The 24,660-nt window shown below is 37.6% G+C and overlaps 1 protein-coding gene across 5 annotated transcripts in view; it reads right to left on the reverse strand.

Annotated features, from left to right (window-relative positions):
* The window catches only part of FRMD4A (FERM domain containing 4A), an 818,993-nt gene that overhangs the window by 52,887 nt on the left and 741,446 nt on the right, over positions 1-24,660 (reverse strand). For all 5 annotated transcript variants that reach the window (XM_053716492.1, XM_053716495.1, XM_053716493.1 and 2 more), the window contains exon 15: positions 2,343-2,476. In XM_053716492.1, the coding sequence (XP_053572467.1) occupies positions 2,343-2,476 (134 nt within the window). The remainder of the gene's footprint in view (positions 1-2,342; positions 2,477-24,660) is intronic.

A 24,660-nucleotide genomic window follows, 5' to 3' on the forward strand; every position in this document is an offset into this window, starting at 1 on the left:
GTGCCCAAAGGGGATAGCGCTGATTGGAGAACAGTTCAACAATCCTTTAGCTCACAGAAAAATTTAATTTAGAAGTGGGCAGCAGAGCACTGGTATTTGAATTTCATATCTATATTATGAGATGTGCACAGCTGTTGCAAAATTAAAAAAGTTACCCAGGAAATATTTAATTAAAGGGGCATGCAAGTAAATATGTAACTATAATTTATATTAGGGCCTTTTCACTTAAATCTAGTTTGTTCTTTTGTTATAATTTAATGAAAAGCATACCTAAGTAGGAGCAGCAATGTACTACTCGGAGCTAGCTGGTGATGGGTGGCTATGCACATATGCCTCTGTCACTGGCTCACAAGATGTGTTCAGCTAGCTCGCAGTAGTGCATTGCTGCTGATCTGGAGATGATTTTAACCTATTTGCAGGGGTTAAACACAGCTATATGAAGCAATTAATAGAATTATCTAACATATTACATTATTTTCTTGTTATACTTTTATGTCCCTTTAAACAGAAAAAATGCCACATAAATTAATTGTTTATATTTCTTGTTTCATCTGTAATTTATGTTTACCGATGTGTTTGTTAACCTTCCCAGAGAGGCTGGGCTGAATTTAATGCAGCGGTTTGCTTGACCTTGCAACATGCTACATTATAATTGTACCTGTTAAACCTGGATTGTACATGTTTTATTTATTTTGTCTTGTAATATGTAGCTAGCATTAGCTGCCATTTGTATGCCCCTAAAAGGGTTAACTAGATGCAGTTTTAATAAGATATCCCCGCTTCACACAGATTGTATACACATTAAGCCATGTGTTCACAGGACCACTCATTTTAATCTAAATGTTCTATAGAAGGACTCGCATATGTGATTTGCTCTGACAGATACCCAAAATATAGTGCTAATTATCACCCTTTTCATATAAAATTAAAATATTCTTACTTAAAGGGACACAAAACTCATATGCTAAATCACTTGAAAGTGATGCAGCATAACTGTAAAAAGCTGACAGGAAAACATCACCTGATCATCTCTAGGTAAAAAAATAAAATAAGATATTTTACCTCAAAAATGTCTTCAGCTCACCAGAGTAAGTGCTCTGTGAACAGTTATACTTCAGATACAAGTTGGGAAAAAATCCAATTGCCAATTAGTATCAGCAGTGCTCAGGTCATACTTTGCTGTGATTTCATGAGATTTTACTGAAATTGCATAGTAAACCTCCTTAAATGGAATAGGAAAATAACATGACTGTGTCTGCACATGCCAGATGCACGCTCCATTGCAAGTCCTCGGACTAGCATCCCGATTGGCTGCTTAAAGTCTCCTTACAGTTGAGGTAAAATATATTCCTTTTTTTACATAGAGATGTTCAGGTGATATTTTTAGTCTGATTTTAACAGCTACTTTCAAGTGCTTCAACATTTGGGTATCATGTCCCTTTAATTGTAACGCCAAAATGATTCACGTTTCAAAGCCTCATCTATTCCAGCTAGACATAATCTACATAATCTTTAGGGTATCACTAAACATGTTCCTATAAATACAACAAGAAAGCGCTGCATCAGGACTGATGAAACAGCGGGTAAACCACTGAGAAATGCGTAGTATTCAAAGTGATCTCCTTGCAAGGAGTATTCCTCATTTTATTTTGTTATTATTTTTAATAAACATTTTAACTTTTTACAAAGATTGTTTTACTACTATTTCATAGCCTTTGTGATGACCGCTATCTGAAGAGGTTGAGAGCCTGGTTGTTCCGGAGAATCAGTGAGGTGGCCCATTAATAATAGTCCAGCCCTTTTCTGCTAGCACAGAAGAGCGCTATTCTCCTTGTGAGTATGTTTCTGGTCACTTTGTATTTGGTCTCTATATGGATCACATGATGCGGCTCCTTCTTGTTTTTATTGGAACACATTTTGGTTACTGTCAGTTTGAAGAAACAGAAGACCTGCCAGTCCTCTGACGCTTAACCCCTTAACTACCTTTTCTGGCAACAAAGGTTTTAAAAGGACATAGTATCATGTAAAAATTGTGTTTATCACAAGTTCTCTTGGAGACCAAAACGCTAAAATGATGTAACCAAATAGCTGGTTTAGGTAATGTGAAGACCTAGGTTGCAGATTTTGCTTTTTAGCTTCTCTAGGGAACGTGGGACAATGCACCATTTTTACACAAATGCGTGAGATGTTAAATATCCTTTTACATTTCCAATACAGAACATCTTTAAAATAAAGCCAATCATTTTGAAGACCACTAATCCTATGCCTGGAATGTACACTGATCTCTGACTTATCGCTAAACACAACAGACATAAAAACAGGAAGAGATGCCCATTCCATACCGCTTCCCGCAGACAGAGTTTCTTCAGCTCCTCCAGTCGTTGGCGTAGTGTCTCTTCCAGAGCTTCCTGCCTGGATTTCAGGGCGGCCAGCATGTCTTTCTTGGCAGATTGTGAGCTGTCTGACTCCTGGGAACCTGTAAAAAAAACCAACAAATGATTTCACTACACCCAGCTGACAGCAGTGCACACATCTGGAGCATTAATGAATTTTCATTCACAAACCCTCAACTTTGCCTGCGTGGGAAATACTGGGATGCAGCGTGTCCGACATGATTCGCCTTGCATGATCAGATGTTTATTTCCGTTTACCCTAACACTCCACACCTGGCAATGTATTACCGCATGGGTTGTTGAACTTAGTTCCTACATTAAGCTTTTATGTACGAATTAGCACTTATTAAATTAAAAAGCTATTGGGAAAAGAAAACAAATTATGCATGCCAATTTTCAATCTGTACACAGTGAGTCCTTTATGTATTTTTGTTTTAGTAAAGGATTTGTGAATGTTTGAAATTCTACATCTACTGGGAAAGCAGCAGATTTTATTTCAGCTGGAAAGCATTTCACAGAGTTTATATACAAAATCCCCATATATTTCAAAGGAACATTCAATTCTAATAATAAAATGTTCTAATTTGATACAGAATCCTATTATTAAAAAGGACAGAGTGCTGTAAAATGTGTTCTCAATGACTTGTTATACCAGCCTCAGTTTAAAATGTATGAGATAGATCCTTTGTATTTCTTTTTGTAAATGAAATAGTTTTGCTTTCTGAAACCACAACCTATCAAAGGGCTAAATTATAAGTGGCGCGCTAATGGTTGCACACAATCGAAAAGGGGTTTATTCCAGCTCTTTGCGCGCATCAGAAGTAGTTGAAAGTAAATGCGTTAGCTTGAGCGCAATTGAATTTAAGGTCGGGATAGAGCTCTGGTTAGTTGTTACGCGTGACAAAAAAGTTGCACAAAACACATCAAAAGTACAGTTACAATCAAAATACTTTCTAATATAGATTTTTAATGCAATTTTTGTATTAATTTTTAAGGGCTCAATTCCCTATGAGGTCTCAGTTGTTAGAAAAAAAGGCCTGTAAAGGAGTTTAAGATAGAGACATATACATACACGTCTAAATATGTCTATGAAAGAGTGTGTGTGTATGTATGTGTGTGTATGCGTGTGTGTATGTGTATGTGTGTGTGTATGTATGTATGTATATGTATGTATGTATGTATGTGTGTGTGTGTGTGTGTGTGTGTGTGTATGTATGTATGTGTGTGTGTATGTATATATGCACACACACAAACAAATATACACACACATTAACACATAAATACATACATTATATATATATATATATATATATAATGTATATATGTATATATGTATATACATTATATATATATATATATATATATATATATATATATATATATATATATATATATATATATACATATATATACATACATATACATATACACACACACATATATGTAAGTGCATTGGAGCCCTTTGAAGTCAGCTGAAAACGTAAAATTATATTTATGCAATATTAATATTTAGTGTTTAACTGTGTATGTTTAACTGCGTATGTACTGTAAATATTTCACACACAGAGAGAACTAAGGAAAATGATAATAGGAGTAAATTAGAAAGAAAATTACATGCTCTATCTGAATCATGAAAGAAAACATTTGGTTTTCATATCTCTTTAAATTACATTACAGGAAGAGAGGACAACATAAGTAATAAAAGTATAATGCAATTACAATTTCATACTGTTTAATATCCCTTTAATTATAATATTTTCAAATAAATAAAATAAATAAAACAAATTATGTTTTTTTTTTTAATTTTAGGAGATATACAGTGTGTATATATATATATATATATATATATATATATATATATATATATATATATATATATATATATATATATATACACACACACACATTGCAGCACTACAAAAAACATCTGCATTAGCTTTTCTTTAATGCAAATATATGTATGCTTTGTGCATGTAAACCTATCAATCAAATCATTTTCTAAAATAGCAGCAGGCATATATATGGCTTCCATGTTCCTTTAAAAGGGACATTTTATCATATAGATTTTGGTCTAAAACCATTTTTTCAATATTAATAAATAAATCAATTATAAATGTTCCAGTCCCTAAACATTGTTTTACTTGTTCATCGGTGCAGCATTTGGAGTGTTTCCCACATCCAGAAATCTGTTAAATAATTGTGTAAGTTGGGGTGTAAGCACAAATTGTAGGGATTTGCAAAGTGTATTGAACCAAACCATTTGGTTCTGGCATTATAGGATTTTAATTGTTTGAAAATGTCAGTTAGTTCCTTTACCATGATGGGATAATCTAGGAAAATTGACTTGTGTTTTGACAGTTCTGGTAGATTACATGTCTAAATACATAATAGGACAATTTGGGATGTAGCCTCTATGTCTGGAGTGACTGAGGACTGTAAGTTTTTTGTAAAAAAAATATTAAAACTGCATCTATCAGAGCAGGTTTAAATAACAAGAGGCTGCATCACATTCCAATCTACAGGTTTTTAGTTTTACAACTGGCTGTTTACTAACCTGTGAGCAGTAATTCTTTTCTTATTTACGTTTTCAATGAAGGCAAACTTCCAATCAGAACTATATGAGTGATGATACAATTATTGGTTCTTCCAAACATACAGCATAGATGCCAATTTCCAAAACACATTGACACATTGTACACTAGATTTTTCTTTGCATAAATGTGTTGTAGGTGATTGATATAGCCACCTGGGAGTGTTTTTGTAACAATGTATAGTTTTGCTTATTTTTTAGTGCTGATTTTCAGACTCCTAACCAAGTCCCAAAGTATCACATGAAGACTGAAGCCTACAGATTCCTGCAGCTCCTGTTTGTGTAACGTATCTTTTCACATGCAGGGGAGTGTCTGCTCTTACTGTTTTCTCAGTCCTTTTCACTGTGTGTTCCAGCCTAACCTCATCAACAGTGCTAAACTGAGAACTTCTAAGTAAGTTTTTAAAAGGTTTTATACTGGATTTGTATATCAGTATCTGTGCATATTATTCTTTATAGTGGTGTCTATTACATGCAGTTATATGAAAAGTGGTATATACTGTCCCTTTATGACTAACACAGACTTTTTGAAAACAAATGTTCCATATCTGATGAGGTTACCAAAAATATGACATCTAAGAAAAGTCTACTTACCACCCCATTAATGAAAACAGACATTGAGCTAAAGCTTAAATGCAAATTAATAGTTTTTTTCAGTACTGCACTACTGGGAGCTGATTGGTGGCTGTACGCATATGCCTCTTGTCGTTGGCTCACCATATCTGTTCAGCTAGCTCCCAGTAGTGCACTGCTGATCCTTCAACAACAAAGGACATCAAGAGAATGAACAAATTTGATAATAGAAGTAAATCGCAAAGTTGTTTAAAATCGCATCCTCTGTCTGAGTTTCATTGTGACTGTATTTTCAACGTCTGTTCTTTAGGGCAATATATCACCTTCGCTATGTGATTTTTTGTTTGCCTTGTCAATAATTCCCTCTCAACCAGCAACTCATTTTGAATATGGTGAAATCTGCACTGAAATATATTTTAAACAGGTGTTACAATGATTCAAGCTAAAGATATGCTTATAAAAGAGTTTGTTTTTTTTTAAGTCACATCATCATACAGATAAACCCCAGCAAAGCAACAATCATAATGAAAAATTGATGGATTTGCTTTGGAATGTACCATGTTAAAAGGTCACAACAAGGATTTTTTAATAAAACAGTTATGTGCACTTCATACTAGGGTGGCAGGTATCATGTCATAACACGCAAGTGTCATGAGCAATTGGAACAGCTCGTTCACTAGCAGTTTTCATGCCCAAACCTGCAGTGTAACAATTAGCAACTCCTACACAACGTGTTATGAGAATAGTTGTAACTACTAGACTTGTCTGTTCATTAGATTGTGTACAGTGCCAGTACAGTTAATCTGAGTGTTTAGTGTCTTATCTAGTGCACTGGTTTCTGTAGTCTCTTGTTTGTTTTTATGGACATCCTTGATAGCTCAATTTATTTCATGTCGGCTCCAGTGGTTGTTCTATGGGGGTGTTGAGGGGTGCTATGCACCTCCAAATGCATGTGCTGCACCCCCATTGCAGAGGGCTTTTATATATATTATGTTAATACCTCTGGCTGTACATACCTCTGATTGAAATTATTCTGTTTTTGTATACAGTGGGGCAAAAAAGTATTTAGTCAGCCACCAATTGTGCAAGTTCTCCCACTTAAGAAGATGAGAGAGGCCTGTAATTTTCATCATAGGTATACCTCAACTATGAGAGACAATATGTGGAAACAAATCCAGACAATCACATTGTCTGATTTGGAAAGAATTTGACCTAGATTTGGAGTTGGCGTTAGCCGTGAAAACCAGCGTTAGAGGCTCCTAACGCTGGTTTTAGGCTACCGCCGGTATTTGGAGTCACTCAAAATAGGGTCTAACGCTCACTTTTCAGCCGCGACTTTTCCATACCGCAGATCCCCTTACGTAAATTGCGTATCCTATCTTTTCAATGGGATCTTTCTAACTCCGGTATTTAGAGTCGTTTCTGAAGTGAGCGTTAGACATCTAACGACAAAACTCCAGCCGCAGGAAAAAAGTCAGTAGTTAAGAGCTTTCTGGGCTAACGCCGGTTTATAAAGCTCTTAACTACTGTACTCTAAAGTACACTAACACCCATAAACTACCTATGTACCCCTAAACCGAGACCCCCCCACATCGCCGACACTCGAATAAATTTTTTTAACCCCTAATCTGCCGACCGCCACCTACGTTATCCTTATGTACCCCTAATCTGCTGCCCCTAACACCGCCGACACCTGTATTATATTTATTAACCCCTAATCTGCCCCCCTCAACGTCGCCTCCACCTACCTACACTTATTAACCCCTAATCTGCCGACCGCAAAGCGCCGCCACCTACGTTATCCTTATGTACCCCTAATCTGCTGCCCCTAACACCGCCGACCCCTGTATTATATTTATTAACCCCTAATCTGCCCCCCTCAACGTCGCCTCCACCTGCCTACACTTATTAACCCCTAATCTGCAGAGCGGACCTGAGCGCTACTATAATAAAGTTTTAACCCCTAATCCGCCTCACTAACCCTATAATAAATAGTATTAACCCCTAATCTGCCCTCCCTAACATCGCCGACACCTAACTTCAATTATTAACCCCTAATCTGCCAACCCAATCTCGCCGCTATTCTAATAAATGTATTAACCCCTAAAGCTAAGTCTAAACCTAACATTAACACCCCCCTAAGTTAAATATAATTTAAATCTAACAAAATTAATTATCTCTTATTAAATAAATTATTCCTATTTAAAGCTAAATACTTACCTGTAAAATAAATCATAATATAGCTACAATATAAATTATAATTATATTATAGCTATTTTAGGATTAATATTTATTTTACAGGTAACTTTGTATTTATTTTAACCAGGTACAATAGCTATTAAATAGTTAAGAACTATTTAATAGCTAAAATAGTTAAAATAATTACAAAATGACCTGTAAAAGAAATCCTAACCTAAGTTACAATTAAACCTAACACTATACTATCAATAAATTAATTAAATAAACTACCTACAATTACCTACAATTAACCTAACACTACACTATCAATAAATTAATTAAATACAATTCCTACAAATAAATACAATTAAATAAACTTGCTAAAGTACAAAAAATAAAAAAGAACTAAGTTACAAAAAAGAAAAAAATATTTACAAACATAAGAAAAATATTACAACAATTTTAAACTAATTACACCTACTCTAAGCCCCCTAATAAAATAACAAAGCCCCCCCCCCAAAAAAAATGCCCTACCCTATTCTAAATAACTAAAGTTCAAAGCTCTTTTACCTTACCAGCCCTGAACAGGGCCCTTTGCGGGGCATGCCCCAAGAAGTTCAGCTCTTTTGCCTGTAAAAGAAAAAATACAATACCCCCCCCCAACATTACAACCCACCACCCACATACCCCTAATCTAACCCAAACCCCCCTTAAATAAACCTAACACTAAGCCCCTGAAGATCTTCCTACCTTATCTTCACCTCACCGGGTTCAACGATCTGTCCAGAAGAGCTCCTCCGATGTCCTGATCCAAGCCCAAGCGGGGGGCTGAAGAGGTCCATGATCCAGATGAAGTCTTCATCCAAGCGGGAGCTGAAGAGGTCCATGATCCGGATGAAGTCTTCTATCAACGGCATCTTCAATCTTGTTTCTTCCGGATCCATCTTGCAGACCTCCGACGCGGAACATCCTGCTGGCCCGACGGACTAACGACGAATGACTGTTCCTTTAAGGGACGTAATCCAAGATGGCGTCCCTCGAATTCCGATTGGCTGATAGGATTCTATCAGCCAATCGGAATTAAGGTAGGAATATTCTGATTGGCTGATGGAATCAGCCAATCAGAATCAAGTTCAATCCGATTGGCTGATCCAATCAGATTGATCTCGCATTCTATTGGCTGATCAGAACAGCCAATAGATTGCGAGCTCAATCTGATTGGCTGATTGAATCAGCCAATCGGATTGAACTTGAATCTGATTGGCTGATTGCATCAGTCAATCAGAATATTCCTACCTTAATTCCGATAGAATCCTATCAGCCAATCGGAATTCGAGGGACGCCATCTTGGATTACGTCCCTTAAAGGAACCGTCATTCGTCGTTAGTCCGTCGGGCCAGCAGGATGTTCCGCGTCGGAGGTCTGCAAGATGGATCCGGAAGAAAGAAGATTGAAGATGCCGTTGATAGAAGATTTCATCCGGATCATGGACCTCTTCAGCTCCCGCTTGGATGAAGACTTCATCCGGATCATGGACCTCTTCAGCCCCCCGCTTGGGCTTGGATCAGGACATCGGAGGAGCTCTTCTGGACAGATCGTTGAACCCGGTGAGGTGAAGATAAGGTAGGAAGATCTTCAGGGGCTTAGTGTTAGGTTTATTTAAGGGGGGTTTGGGTTAGATTAGGGGTATGTGGGTGGTATCGTATTTTTTCTTTTACAGGCAAAAGAGCTGAACTTCTTGGGGCATGCCCCGCAAAGGGCCCTGTTCAGGGCTGGTAAGGTAAAATAGCTTTGAACTTTAGTTATTTAGAATAGGGTAGGGCATTTTTTTATTTTGGGGGGCTTTGTTATTTTATTAGGGGGCTTAGAGTAGGTGTAATTAGTTTAAAATTGTTGTAATATTTTTCATATGTTTGTAAATATTTTTTTATTTTTTGTAACTTAGTTCTTTTTTATTTTTTGTACTTTAGCAAGTTTATTTAATTGTATTTATTTGTAGGAATTTTATTTAATTAATTTATTGATAGTGTAGTGTTAGGTTAATTGTAGGTAATTGTAGGTATTTTATTTAATTAATTTATTGATAGCATAGTGTTAGGTTTAATTGTAATTTAGGTTAGGATTTCTTTTACAGGTAAATTTGTAATTATTTTAACTATTTTAGCTATTAAATAGTTCTTAACTATTTAATAGCTATTGTACCTGGTTAAAATAAATACAAAGTTACCTGTAAAATAAATATTAATCCTAAAATAGCTATAATATAATTATAATTTATATTGTAGCTATATTAGGATTTATTTTACAGGTAAGTATTTAGCTTTAAATAGGAATAATTTATTTAATAAGAGATAATTAATTTCGTTAGATTTAAATTATATTTAATTTAGGGGGGTGTTAGATTAAGACTTAGCTTTAGGGGTTAATACATTTATTAGAATAGCGGCGAGATTGGGTCGGCAGATTAGGGGTTAATAATTGAAGTTAGGTGTCGGCGATGTTAGGGAGGGCAGATTAGGGGTTAATACTATTTATTATAGGGTTAGTGAGGCGGATTAGGGGTTAATAACTTTATTATAGTAGCGGTGCGGTCCGGTCGGCAGATTAGGGGTTAATAAGTGTAGGCAGGTGGAGGCGACATTGTGGGGGGCAGATTAGGGGTTAATAAATATAATATAGGGGTCGGCGATGTTAGGGCAGCAGATTAGGGGTACATAGGGATAATGTAAGTAGCGGCGGTTTACGGAGCGGCAGATTAGGGGTTAATAATAATATGCAGGGGTCAGCGATAGCTGGGGCGGCAGATTAGGGGTTAATAAGTGTAAGGCTAGGGGTGTTTAGACTCGGGGTACATGTTAGGGTGTTAGGTGCAGACGTAGAAGTGTTTCCCCATAGCAAACAATGGGGCTGCGTTAAGAGCTGAACGCGGCTTTTTTGCAGGTGTTAGGTTTTTTTTCAGCTCAAACAGCCCCATTGTTTCCTATGGGGGAATCGTGCACGAGCACGTTTTTGAGGCTGGCCGCTTGCGTAAGCAACTCTGGTATCGAGAGTTGAAGCTGCGTTAAAAATGCTCTACGCTCCTTTTTTGGAGCCTAACGCAGCCTTTTTGTGGACTCTCAATACCAGAGTTATTTTTATGGTGCGGCCAGAAAAAAGCCGGCGTTAGTTTTTCGGGTCGTTACCGACAAAACTCCAAATCTAGCCGTTTATTTGCAAATTATGGTGGAAAATAAATATTTGGTCAATATCAAAAGTTCATCTCAATACTTTGTTATGTATCCTTTGTTGGCAATGACAGAGGTCAAACGTTTTCTGTAAGTCTTCACAAGGTTGTCACACACTGTTGCTGGTATGTTGGCCCATTCCTGCATGCAGATCTCATCTACAGCAGTGATGTTTTGGGGCTGTCCCTGGGCAACACAGACTTTCAACTCCCTCCAAAGGTTTTCTATGGGGTTGAGATCTGGAGACTGGCTAGGCCACTCCAGGACCTTGAAATGCTTCTTAGGAAGCCACTCCTTCGTTGCCCGGGCGGTGTGTTTGGGATCATTGTCATGCTGAAAGACCCAGCCACGTTTCATCTTCAATGCCCTTGCTGATGGAAGGAGGTTTGCACTCAAAATCTCACGATACATGGCCCCATTCATTCTTTCATGTACACGGATCAGTTGTCCTGTTCCCTTTGCAGAGAAACAGCCCCAAAGCATGATGTTGCCACCCCCATGCTTCACAGTAGGTATGGTGTTCTTTGGTTGCAACTCAGCATTCTCTCTTCTCTAAACACGACGAGTTGTGTTTCTACCAAAAAGTTCTACTTTGGTTTCATCTGACCATATGACATTCTCCCAATCCGCTTCTGGATCATCCAAATGCCCGGACATGTACTGGCTTAAGCAAGGGGACACGTCTGGCACTGCAGGATCTGAGTCCCTGGCGGCGTAGTGTGTTACTGATGGTAGCCTTTGTTACGTTGGTCCCAGCTCTCTGCAGGTCATTCACTAGGTCCCCCATGTGGTTCTGGGATGTTTGCTCACCGTTCTTGTGATCATTTAGACCCCACAGGGTGAGATCTTGCGTAGAGCCCCAGATCGAGGGAGATTATCAGTGGTCTTGTATGTCTTCCATTTTCTAATTATTGCTCCCACAGTTGATTTCTTCACACCAAGCTGCTTGCCTATTGCAGATTCAGTCTTCCCAGCCTGGTGCAGGTCTACAATTTTGTTTCTGGTGTCCTTCGACAGCTCTTTGGTCTTCACCATAGTGGAGTTTGGAGTGTGACTGTTTGAGGTTGTGGACAGGTGTCTTTTATACTGATAACAAGTTCAAACAGGTGCCATTAATACAGGTAATGAGTGGAGGACAGAGGAGCCTCTTAAAGATGAAGATACAGGTCTGTGAGAGCCAGAAATCTTGCTTGTTTGTAGGTGACCAAATACTTATTTTCCACCATAATATGCAAATAAATTCTTTCCAAATCAGACAATGTGATTGTCTGGATTTGTTTCCACATTTTGTCTCTCATAGTTGAGGTATACCTATGATGAAAATTACAGGCCTCTCTCATCTTCTTAAGTGGGAGAACTTGCACAAGTGGTGGCTGACTAAATACTTTTTTGCCCCACTGTATATATTTTTTTCTCATATGGCATTGTTCAACTATTCGTTTATCAATAAAGCTTAAAAAAAAGAAGAAAATTGTTGGTTTCCTCAATTGCAGTGAATTTCTACAAACTAATGGACCCTGCCATGTTGAAACCTAGGGTTTCCCCTTTTCTATTCCTTCTGCTGAGGACAATTATGGCCAATATGAAACAGGCAATAAAAGTGAGCATGCAAATAAGGTTGAGTGAAATATATGATTGTTAAAGTAATGATCTAACTGGCTTTCCACACAGCCTTGTTTGCATTTTATTGTTTCATTTATATCTGTCCCTAATTATCTGTAGCAGAAGAGAAAAACGACTAATACTTACCTTGCACTTCTATCTTCAATAATTTAACAACTAATATATATTTGTTTAAAAACCATAAGCACTAAAACTGCAGCCAGATAAACCAAACTGTATGGTGGTAGCCCAGAGGCAGAGCGCAGTGAATTTGTTTTGCGTATTACCTTAAGCACTCCCTGTCACAAGGTAACACAGACGTCTTTAAGAATCATCAATCAGATGTATGAATATTGAAAGACGTTGTTTAAAGGACCATTAAAGAGAAAAAGGAAACACAATTTATTTCTTTCATGATTTAGGTAGAACATACAATTTTTAACAACTTTCCAGTTTACTTCTATTACCAAAATTTGTTTCATTCTCTTGGTATCATTTGTTGAAGGAGCAGCAATACACTACTGGTTTCTAACTGAACTCATGAGTGAGCCAATGACAATCAGTATATATATGCAGTCACCAATCAGCAGCTAGAACCTAGGTTCTTTGCTGCTCCTGAGCTTTCATAGAAAAACCTTTCAGCAAAGGATAACAAGAGAAGGAAGAAAAATAACTAATAGAAGTAAATTGGAAAGATGTTTAAAATTGTATGCTCTGTCGGCTGTGTCTGGGGTTTCCGGAGGAGGAGCTCAGGTGTATGGTCTTGCAAGACACCTGCTCTGATTTTTTTCCTTCAAGCCTGATGGCGGGAAATCTGCGCCTAAACCCCTAGACCCTGGGCGGCTTGCAATGCTTAAACCATCGCTACCGGAATCCACATTAGTGCCACTCCAAAGCACTAAAATTGTACTCAGCAGTATTCTCAAAGACCTATGCAGCTTATATCAAACTACCCAGTCTGACATTTAAGTAATAAATTACTAATAGCCTGCTATAATATACAGCGAAGAAACACAGAGGGGAAATCCCCTGGCTAAATCAGCATACTAAATATTTGCATTACTTGAACTCTGCTCTCCCGCTGCTGCTACTTGCAAACGGCTCACTAGCTCAGAGGGTGGAACTTTGCCTGAACTTTGCACAGAGAAATTGTGACCTGATCAAAAGTAATCTAGACCTGGAGAGATTACCGCTATCTTGGCTTTAATTTCACCCGGCCTCTTAAAACATCGGAGGCGAACATACTATCCTGGCCCGGCTTTGGCATACGGCGTTCCAATCTTGCCGACCCCTGCATCTCCTACCTGGTTTGGAGTCGGAGACCCTTGGCTCATCGGACGTCGTTGACCTGGACGCTGGTGCCCGCGCGCCTGGATCCACGGCGCCTTGGTGGTGGAGGTGAGCGGAGACGCAGTGAAGTCTTGGGCACTGTTTTCTATTGGTCCGGGCTCCCCCTCCCACCGGTGCTGCGTGAGGGGGCCTGGATTGCGTTCTCTCGCTGCGCCGCTCACCTGGATCTCCAGCACTTGCAGCTTCTTGGCGTCTCTGCCGACTTTTCCCCCTCTGTTGGGGGACTCATTTCAGGATCACTCCTCTCCTTGCTTGTCCGAGGCTTCCCCTCCCACCGGTGCTGCGTGTAGGGGAGGCCCGGCCCTCTGGAGAGGATATCTGGGACGCCGTGTGCCTCTTGCTGGGAACCGGTAAAGTATGCAATAACCAAAGTGACCCTTGCATTTATTTCTTCAGCATTTTTTTTTTTTATTTTTAAAAAAAATAACATTATCAGCCACCATATATCTCTATTACAATATCTACACCTGCTTGCTGTAACTTGACAGCTACCAGAACTTCCACCTGAAATACCCTGAATTTTTTTCTATTTTTTCTTTTTCTTCTACAAAAAGCTTACATCAAGAGTGTTACCCAAAGATTGACTTCTACATATTTCATGACAAAACTGTGGGTTCAAAGTAATTGAATTGATTCATGCTGCATCAAATGTCTAGTTTTTTCTCTGCTTACATAGTGGACTTTAACAAAATAATCAAAAAGTATCTAGAATATGTTCATATGGGCATGTGATGGAAGCTTCTTTCTTATTTTGGGGGCTGAGAAACGTTTAAATAGAAACTTGTAGAATTATCTTATCTACCCACATTTACAAAACAAGATATGAATGTCTCCTTCTGTATATAGAAATATCTACGACAGGTGTGAAGGTATAAATTTTCATGTGAATTTTTTTACACAGGTATAGCTCTGATATTTAAACTTGTGTGAACACTGTAATAGCCTTCATCTCATTGGTATCTAAGAAGGATTGTAACAGTGACCCTCTATACAATCACTATAGCAATATTCTATAGAAACATAAAAAGCTGCTTAAACAATATAGCAACGTTAACCCGCTATTATTATACAGAGACACAAATATAGGCACATCTCTATTTTTTTTATTAGTCTCTGGGAAAACACTTAGTTCACAACCCTTATAAAAACATACTACATATACTAATAACAACATCATACAAGTAGAACCACCAACTTTAGTCCTTGTATTTCCCCCTCCCTTTCTTACTTTGACCCCCAATCCTCCATATTAAAAGATAACTCTGATAAAGGGGCCAACTACGACTGACAAGTAACTTCCTGTTTACGCATAGGAGATTTCGAGAGGAACGCTCCCTGCTACCACTATAAACTTTTTTCTGTTCTTTTTTCACTTCTCACTCTTCATTATAAATTAATACACACATTAACTTTGTACCTTTTATTTTTTCACATACCACGGGCCTAGTGCCCCTTGCACCGCCGGGCTCTAGTAGCCCCTAGATAAATACCCCCTCACTTCCCAGCTTCCCTCCCTGGCACATCTTGCACTACCTTTTCCCGCACACAATCCATCACTCCCAATTCACCCCCCCCCCTTTTTTTTTTTTTTTTTTTTTTTTTTTTTCTCTCTCCCCCCCCCCTCGCGTGTGGCACTTAATTGTTCACTTACACCACGTGGTACATGGATAAATTCCTTTCCAACTCCCCTAAAAATCCTTCCCCAAATATGGCAGGAAGACATAAAGACAGGAAACTTAAGGAACAAACAAACCCCAGTAATATGACATTATTACCAGAAAACCTTGATATGCAGGCATTGGTGTCTAATATCACGGAGGCTCTCGCCCCCAAATTTGAACTACTTAAATCTGATATTAAGCTAGATATTTCCTCTCTAACCCAAGAAGTGAGGCAATTCTCGGGAAGACTACAAGAAGCAGAACAGAGGGTCTCAGACCTAGAAGACCAAGCAACGATGCATAGTACCAAAATAGAGACCTCAGCTAAAATAATACAAAAATTGTTAGACAGGGTCGAAGACCTCGAAAACCGCTCTAGGCGGAACAACCTGAGAATAATAGGTCTTCCTGAAAATAAAAAATTTGAAAACCTTGATACCTTTATTTCTCACACACTTACTAGAGCGCTAAAAATCCCCTCTACACACCCACCTATTATAGTAGAAAGAGCCCATAGAATGGGACCTCTACGCCCTGACAGCAACATTAGCAGGAGACCGCGACCTATAATCGTTAGATTATTGAATTATAAAGATAAAGATCTTCTCCTGCAGTATTTTCGGAAGAACCAACCAATTACAATAGAAGACAGTATAATTCTGATTTTTCAGGATTTTGCGGCAGATACAGCCTTAAAGAGAAGAGAGTTGGCCCCAATTTGTTCTAAGTTTATTCATCAAGGTTGTAGGGCGGCCCTTATCTATCCCTCAAAACTGAAGGTAGTAATAAATGGGACAACACACATTACAGATGATCTTCAAATAGCGGAGAATCTTCTTAAGACTTTAGATACATAAATATAGCTTACAAATTAGCAGCTTAAGTAGGCAGAGTATGATGGAAGTGACTATAAACCAAGAGGAACTAGATCCCTCTTACTCTTTTTTATTTTTTCCCCCTTTCCCATTTTTTTTGTCCGGGGGTTCTGTGTTTTTTTTCTTTTTTTTTCTCTTTCTCCTCTTTCTCCTCCCGCCCGGCTCTCTCGTCCCTCCTCACTCCACCAATACCACTTCCTTTATACATAGAGAAATATGACGTTTAATCCTGATAATTTTAAAATTGTATCGTGGAATGTTGGAGGAATTTCCTCCCCCATCAAACGTAAAGCCATCTTATCACATTTGCGGAAGGCTCAGGCGGATATTGGCCTAATACAGGAAACCCATTTAGGTTTAGAGGAGTCATTAAAACTAAAATCATCCTGGGTAAAAGAGGTCTATGTAGCACCAAGTCAAGGGAAGAAAAGGGGAGTTGCAATACTTATAGGCAAAAAAATTCAAGCAGAGGTTCTGTACTCTGAGGCCGATCCCGGGGGGAGATATGTAGTAGTCAAAGTAAAAATAGGCCAGACAAAATATACAATTTGTAATGTCTATGGCCCGAATAAAACTGACCCGGAATTCTGGGATTTATTACAAACTAAACTTCTTTCTTGTGTGGAAGGTTATTTAATTCTGGGGGGGGACTTTAATATGGCCCCCCAATGCCCTATAGACAGACTTAGAAAAGACTCTAAGCCTCTGAAACAGAAGAAGGATAATCTTGATTTTAAGCTGGTCAAAAAGATTAAACAAATTCTTTCCCTGCGTGATATCTGGAGATATCAGAATCCCGACACACAAGATTTCACTTGCCTATCTAAGGCTCACAAAACTTTGTCCAGGATCGATTTATTCTTGATTAGTGATCATCTGAGTTCCTTAAAGATTAAATCTCAGATAATGCCAATTTTTCTATCAGACCACGGGCCTATCTCCCTTGAATTTAATTGGGTACAATTTAAATCAAAGACCCTTCGTTTTTTCTTCCCTTATTTCCTTTTTACTGACTTGAAGTTTAAACAGTGGCTCAGGAATCGATTCACGGAATATGCGCAATTTAACATCAACTATGTGGACCGTTCAGATATCTTCTGGGAAACTGCTAAGGCAGTCCTCAGAGGAGAAATCACAGCATATTCCATCATCCAAAATAAAAAAAGAAAAGCAAGGGAAAAGGAAGTTTATAATTCTCTGGTTAATGCCTACAACACTTACTTATTAGAGAGAACTCCTCTAAACTGGGCAAAGTACATACGAATTAAAGCAGCAAGAGATACCTTCTTTCTAGCTCAGGAAACACATAACGAGATTAGATTGCAAGCTAAACTACACAAATTCGGAAATAGGTCTGGTAAAATGCTATCTAAACTAATTAAAAGTGAGAACAAAAAATCTAACATTGATAAAATCCAACATAATGAGAAATATCTCTCTAGCTCTGATGAAATCACAAATTTGTTTCATCAATACTACCAACAACTTTATACTAATACAGACTTTGACATAGATAAAGCAGCCGAATTCTACAGTAATATTATCTTTCCTAGGATTACCTCCGAGGAGGCCGCTAGACTTAACGCCCCTATTACGCGGGAAGAAATTGGAAAAATAATCTCTAAGCTCCCCTTGAACAAGGCAGCTGGACCGGATGGATTGCCCAATGAGCTCTATAAAATCTTATCGTCGGAGATAGTTCCTTATTTAGCAAACCTTTATAATGATATCTTTATTTCTCATAAACAACCCACATCCTCCTTTGCGTCTTCTTTAACTACTTTGATCTTAAAAGAAGGGAAGGACCCTACATGTAAGGAGTCTTATAGACCAATTGCATTGTTAAATTCAGACTATAAAATACTCTCCTCCATTTTAGCAACTAGGCTCCAGGCTATTCTATCTATAGTAATCCATCCGGACCAAGCTGGTTTTCTCAATAATCGTAACTCGTCTGCAAAGATCAGGGAATTACTGGTGACTATGGAATATATTCAGGGAGTGATCCCACAGGGGGCGGGGGGAGAGGACTCCCCGGACCTGGCCATCTTGTCACTTGATGCGGAAAAAGCTTTTGACATGGTAGTTCACAAACATCTAATTCTCTCATTAGCAGGGTTCGGGATTGTAGGGAATTTCCCTAAATTTGTGGAGAGCCTCTATAGTCACTCTTCCACAAGATTGATTATTAACGATGATATCTCCCCACCAATTACATTAAAAAGGGGCACTCGTCAGGGCTGTCCTCTCTCCCCGCTCCTTTTTGACCTAGCCATAGAACCCCTAGCAATTAGAATTAGGAACTCACTGGAGGGCATAAAAATTAGGAGGCATGAAATGAAAGTCGGACTATATGCGGATGATCTACTTATATACATATCCAACACAGCGCAAAATATTCCAAAACTATTGCAAATCACTGACCACTTCGGGGTATTCTCAGGATACAAAGTAAATGCGATAAAATCGGAACTAATGTGGCTCAGGAAAAATAAAACTAGTAAGACAGACCTACCCTTTAGAGTAGTAACAGATTCATTGAAATACTTGGGAATCAAAATACCAATTAATTTAAAAGATCTATATAAGATGAACATAACCCCAATGTTAAGCTTTATCAAAGAAAGGCTTAAGGCCTGGCAAAATCTACCACTTTCAATATCCGGCCGCTCAGCCTTAGTTAAAATGACCCTGCTCCCAAAACTGCTTTATATTTTACAAAATGTCCCTTTAATTTTATTTGAGAGAGACATTCGCTCAATGAACTCATCAATTGGGCAGTTTGTATGGCAGGGGAAGAGGCCTAAAATAGCCCTTGCTAAACTAATGGTGCCAAGGGAGCTGGGAGGATTGGCACTTCCGAACTTAAGATTTTATAATCTTTGCTTTTTGGCCCGCATAATAGCAGATTGGTTTTCCATTAAGAACTATGTCTTAAATAATGACCTTGAATCTAATATATGTGACCCATATTCCCCAATAGCTCTTGCACACACGAGCCCTAAAGATCTCCCCAGAAGTATAAAGGAGCTTAAATCCATTTCAAACCCGATTAAAGCCTGGTTCAAAATATCTAAATCCCTCTCTATAAGCCCTATGGGGTCAAAACATCTTCCCCTAACTAGAAACCCGAATTTCCAACCAGGATTGGATTCACTTATCTTTAATAGATGGCATAGCAAGGGGCTGGACAGGGTTATTCACTTTGTCAATCAGGAGAGAAAATGCATTAAATCCTTTGAGGAGTTGAGACATGAATTCAATTTATCAAATAAAGATTTCTATGCATATTTACAGATAAGACACTATATTACAGAGCTTGTACACAAGATCGGATGGAATTGGTCCTTGGGTAGTTTAGAAACCTGGTTAATGATAACTAAAAATTCTTCCATGTCTATTGCCCCATGTTACTACTCATTGAACCTTACCAAAGCAACCCCGACATTGGAAAAACTGGCCGGGTCCTGGGATACCTTAATCCCATACAGTAATATTGACTCAGAAATTATTCAATTGTCAATTAATAAAGTAACAAAAACAACATCCTCCCTTAATTGGCGTGATGCTCATTTAAAACTCTTGCATAGGGCATACTTCACCCCGGAAAGAGGCCTCAGAGTCCGTAATCATCAATTTAATAAATGTCCCAAATGTTCTTATTTTGCTGCTGACATAGTTCATATGTTCTGGCAATGTCCTAGAGTGAGCAATGTTTGGAGCAAGCTAGAATACTGGCTTAAAAGTAAACTTAAAATTGAACAAATATCTCTCTCCCTGTTCCAGATTGTATTCTGTTTGAAACCTGGAATAGGGCGACAGCCTAATGAGAAACTAGTTAATCTATTTATCTTAGCTACCAGATATCTGCTCTGCCAGAAATGGAAAATGAGGTCGGTGCCAACCATTGTTGAAATCAGGGATCATTTAAAGAAACAATATGTTTTAGAACAGAAAAACACTAACATAGACAATGAACCTGATGTAAAGAAATTTTTTGACAAGTGGGCTCCATTTCTTAAGATTTTCCCTGAGAGAGAAATCGATTACTTAATCTCTCCATTTAAGAATTCGGAATTAGTGGTGTTGGGTATGTGGTGAACTGGGGAGGGAATGGGAGACCCGGGACTCCTTTTTTTTTTTTTTTCTTCTCTTCTTCCTCTCTTTTTTCTTCTTTCTTTTCTTTTCCCTCTTCTTTTTTCCTCAATTCTTATAAATAAAACACTCCAACAATGAGTAATAAAAAATTAGGCAGATGGCTTAGGTTTTATCAATTGTGCACATGATGGGTAATATATAATTTTGGTTAATAATCATTATTTTCTCCCCATTGTCTTTCTCTTTTTTTGTCTGTTGATTGTTTATGAACTCTAAAATCATGGATTCTTGTTTTCATGGAACTTGTACTCATTGTTGGATATAAATAAATGGTTAAAAAAAAAAAAAAAATTGTATGCTCTGTCTAAAGCATGAAAAATAGAATTGCATAATCAACAAATGCATAATAGAAAGACAATGCAAAAGCACATAGTCTGAACGAGTAGTAGATTTGTTTCTGACAAATGTCAGTTAGTTCAGTTTTCATTCTCTCTGGATCATGTGACAAATATACAGTGAATCTTGCACATGCTCAGTAGGAGCTGGTGCCTCGGACAGTGTGTATATAAAAAGATTGTGCACATTTTGATAATGGTAGTGAATTGGAAAGTTGTTTAAAAAAAGGCACGTGTTCTATCTGAATCATGAAAGTTTAATTTTGACTTTGGTGTCCCTTTAAGTTAAAGGGATACTAAACCCAATTTTTTTCTTTAATGATTCAGATAGAGCATGCAATTTTAAAGAACTTTCTAATTTACTCCTATTATTATATTTTCTTCGTTCTTTTGCTATCTTTATTTGAAGATTCAAGAATGTAAGGTTACAATCCGGCCCATTTTTGGTTCAGCACCTAGGTTGTGCTTGCTGATTGGTGGCTAAATGTAGCCACCAATCAGCATGCACTATCCAGGGTGCTGAACCAAAAATGGTCCGGCTCCTTAGCATAGATTACTACTTTTTAAAATAAAAATAGCAAGAGAATGAAGAAAAATTGATAATAGCAGTAAATTAGAAAGTCAATTAAAATAGCATACTCTATCTGAATCATGAAAGAAAAAAAATTGGGTTTAGTATCCCTTTAAATTGAAAGTAATACAGCATGATAAGCTGTGTACTTCCTACAAATGGCTACTCGTTGTAATTGACAAACAACCACAATTGTCATATTTGCAAAGGCAAGTTTCAATCCACCAATACAAGAAAATATCGACTTATTGAAAACAGAAACATGCATTAGAAAATGCATTACTGAAATGTCCAGTTTAAGACAAAAAACGAAAACATAATTTTAAATTGGTTACTTAGAACATTTACCTTTGATTAGATGACAAAGCTTAAAAACCTTGCACGTGTATTTAATCAAACAGATTGCTGAAGATATAGAACAGCATCTATGGGATTCTTTGACATAGGGACAACATTAATCGTGGTCATCTCAACAAATTGTCATAACAATTACTTATTTCAAGTTAAAAGCCCCATAAAATATATTACTCATATACTAAACACCTGCTGTGCAGAAGACCTAGTGATTGTACTAAAGATTCTTGTTGTTTATGACTTAGACAGGTCTAGTGCTCAAAACCCTCCAGGCAAAAGTAATTACGTGAAGCCTCAGAAAAAAGTCTCACTCTCTGTCTTGTTAGATTTGTGCAAGCTGGTTGCAGTTCTCATTGGTGGAGATAATTTACAAAAGTCCAATAAGTACAATTTATAAATTCACTGACGTGTTCTGAGTCCAGTGGGGTTTATGCAATTTATTCTCATGTTAAGTCAGTGGTAATAGCTATGGTCTAGGCGTTTGCATAGGATACACCTTAGATAGTTGCCTAGTGTGCCTTTTGAAATAGAAACTAAACAGCCCACCCACCTAGAACCTCTCTCAGTGCCCAAACTGACAATATATATTTGTAGCTATGTTACAAGAATTGTAAAGCTGAGTGGCAGAAAAACAAAAAGAAAAGAGAATTAAAATAACTTTTTACATATAGCTACATATTTCCTTGTCCATATTTTTGCCAACACATAAATAAGAACAGGGCAAAAAACATTAAAGCTACCTGCTGCCACATAATTAACATAGTGAGCGTATTTTTGCTGCTGTAATGTAGCCCCTAGAAATATTGGTGAGTACGTTCATTCGCTAGATGGCAGAGGGTGATAAATTAGCCTACACATAAACCTAAATTATTGCAGTGTCCATGATCTTATAGATTTGTGACATTGACAGCTTTAGTTGAGTCTGTGATATGAAAGTGTTCTACATATTATAATCATGTGCACATTGTGTGATAGTGCAACCTATAATAATGTGTTGTAGACACGGTAACAAAATGTTGATTCCAGAAGGTTCCACTGTTTACACAGCAAAACAACCTAGATCAGCTGAGTTTCTGCCAAGTTCCCCAGACGTCTGTTAATTCCACACAGCCATATCATTGTCAGTAGATATACAAGTGTTACAACTCGGGACACTGCCAAAATAAACTATTTTATTGCTTGGTGATCTGTCACCGGCTAAGGTTTACAGAAACTAAGCACAGACATTATACTGAGGACTTATCTCAAAGAGACGAGGAAAACACGAACTTTAAATTGAATGGATTATTTTCCGATGCTGGTGGTGTTATTTTTGGATAGCTGTAAATGGGTTTATCTTTAAAGTATTCAACACCAGACTGTGACAATACAAACGTCAAACATGTCATGACTCACTATCGGGACAATAGGAGGTAAGGAGGTATCTCAGGAACGAGAGCTGGTTGCTAACTCAATAAAGTCAAGGAGGTTACTGGCATGGGGTATGGACCCAATTTCTTGTATTTGTCATTTAAAGCTGCTAAATGACAAATACAAGAAATTGGGTCCATACACCATGCCAGTAACCTCCTTGACTTTATTGAGCTAGCTACCAGCTCTCGTTCCTGAGATACCTCCTATTTTAAATGGGCTGCACTTTCTATCACAAACCACTTCACAATTTATTTGTACTACTGTTTACATAGCTTTTTTATAGCCAACATTGCAGTACTGAAATTTTCAGTACAGGTGGCAGTTTCAACAAGCAAAAAAAGGTATTATGTATTTTACAGCTCAATGTCATTGTATGGGTTAAACACAGTTATATGCAAGTACAATTAACAGTTTAATATCCACTCCTTTGCTGGTGACCTTTGGAGTATATTGCTTTATTACGCTTAAATAGATTTGCAAATCTGGGCCACTATCTTTAAATAAAATAAATGACTTCTGCTTCCAAAACAGCAATTCAGATTTTCATTTTCACCAAACCACACAATAGACTGGAAATCTGCTGCATCTGGTTACCTTTCACAGCTATATGACAAACACATGAGATTTACACAGCTCACATTTATACATAAATTCTATGTATACTGCAAGTTGATAAAATAGTAAGCCTGTCACATATTCCTGAATTGAACATAGGATATCCTTATACACCAGGTCGAACAATAGAATCTCTCATATAAGTTACCCTAGAGGGATCATCACAGGATGTACACAAGATCTCACTTATCTTGCTGAGCATTCTTTATTGACAGAAATATAGGCTGAAATTTAATAAGCATGGAAAAGGCAGCATTCATCTGAACTAACAGATGTATAGTGGATCTGAATTTCAAATGAGCAGTTTTCTGATAAATTGTAAAGTTCCTTCTATATTACCCTGCCCTGTATCATGTGACAGCCATCAGCCAATCACAATTTCCCATAAATTGATAACTGTCAAAATAGTGTAAAAATAACAGAGTTCTTAAATATAAAGCTGACATATTAATGTTACCATGACCAGAGTGGAGATTTTAATTATTAGATATCTTCATGTATATCAGGAAGAATTTCTATATTTTTTAAACTCTCCTGGATATAAGGAATAGACAAGGAAAAATGAGAACCACATTTTAAGGAACTACAGATCCAAATGAAGGGAAACAGCTGTTTGACCTCTGAACGGTTTTGGCTTGACACAAGGTGCCACTTTACATTCTTTTAGTATTTAGTCAGTCGCTTTCTATTTGACAACAGTAAAAATGAAGTGACATTTTTTTTTGTTCCAATAACTGAGCACTGGAAACAAACTCTTAAAGGAAAATG

Source organism: Bombina bombina, chromosome 6 (genome assembly GCF_027579735.1).
Source record: "Bombina bombina isolate aBomBom1 chromosome 6, aBomBom1.pri, whole genome shotgun sequence".
Taxonomy (NCBI): domain Eukaryota; kingdom Metazoa; phylum Chordata; class Amphibia; order Anura; family Bombinatoridae; genus Bombina; species Bombina bombina.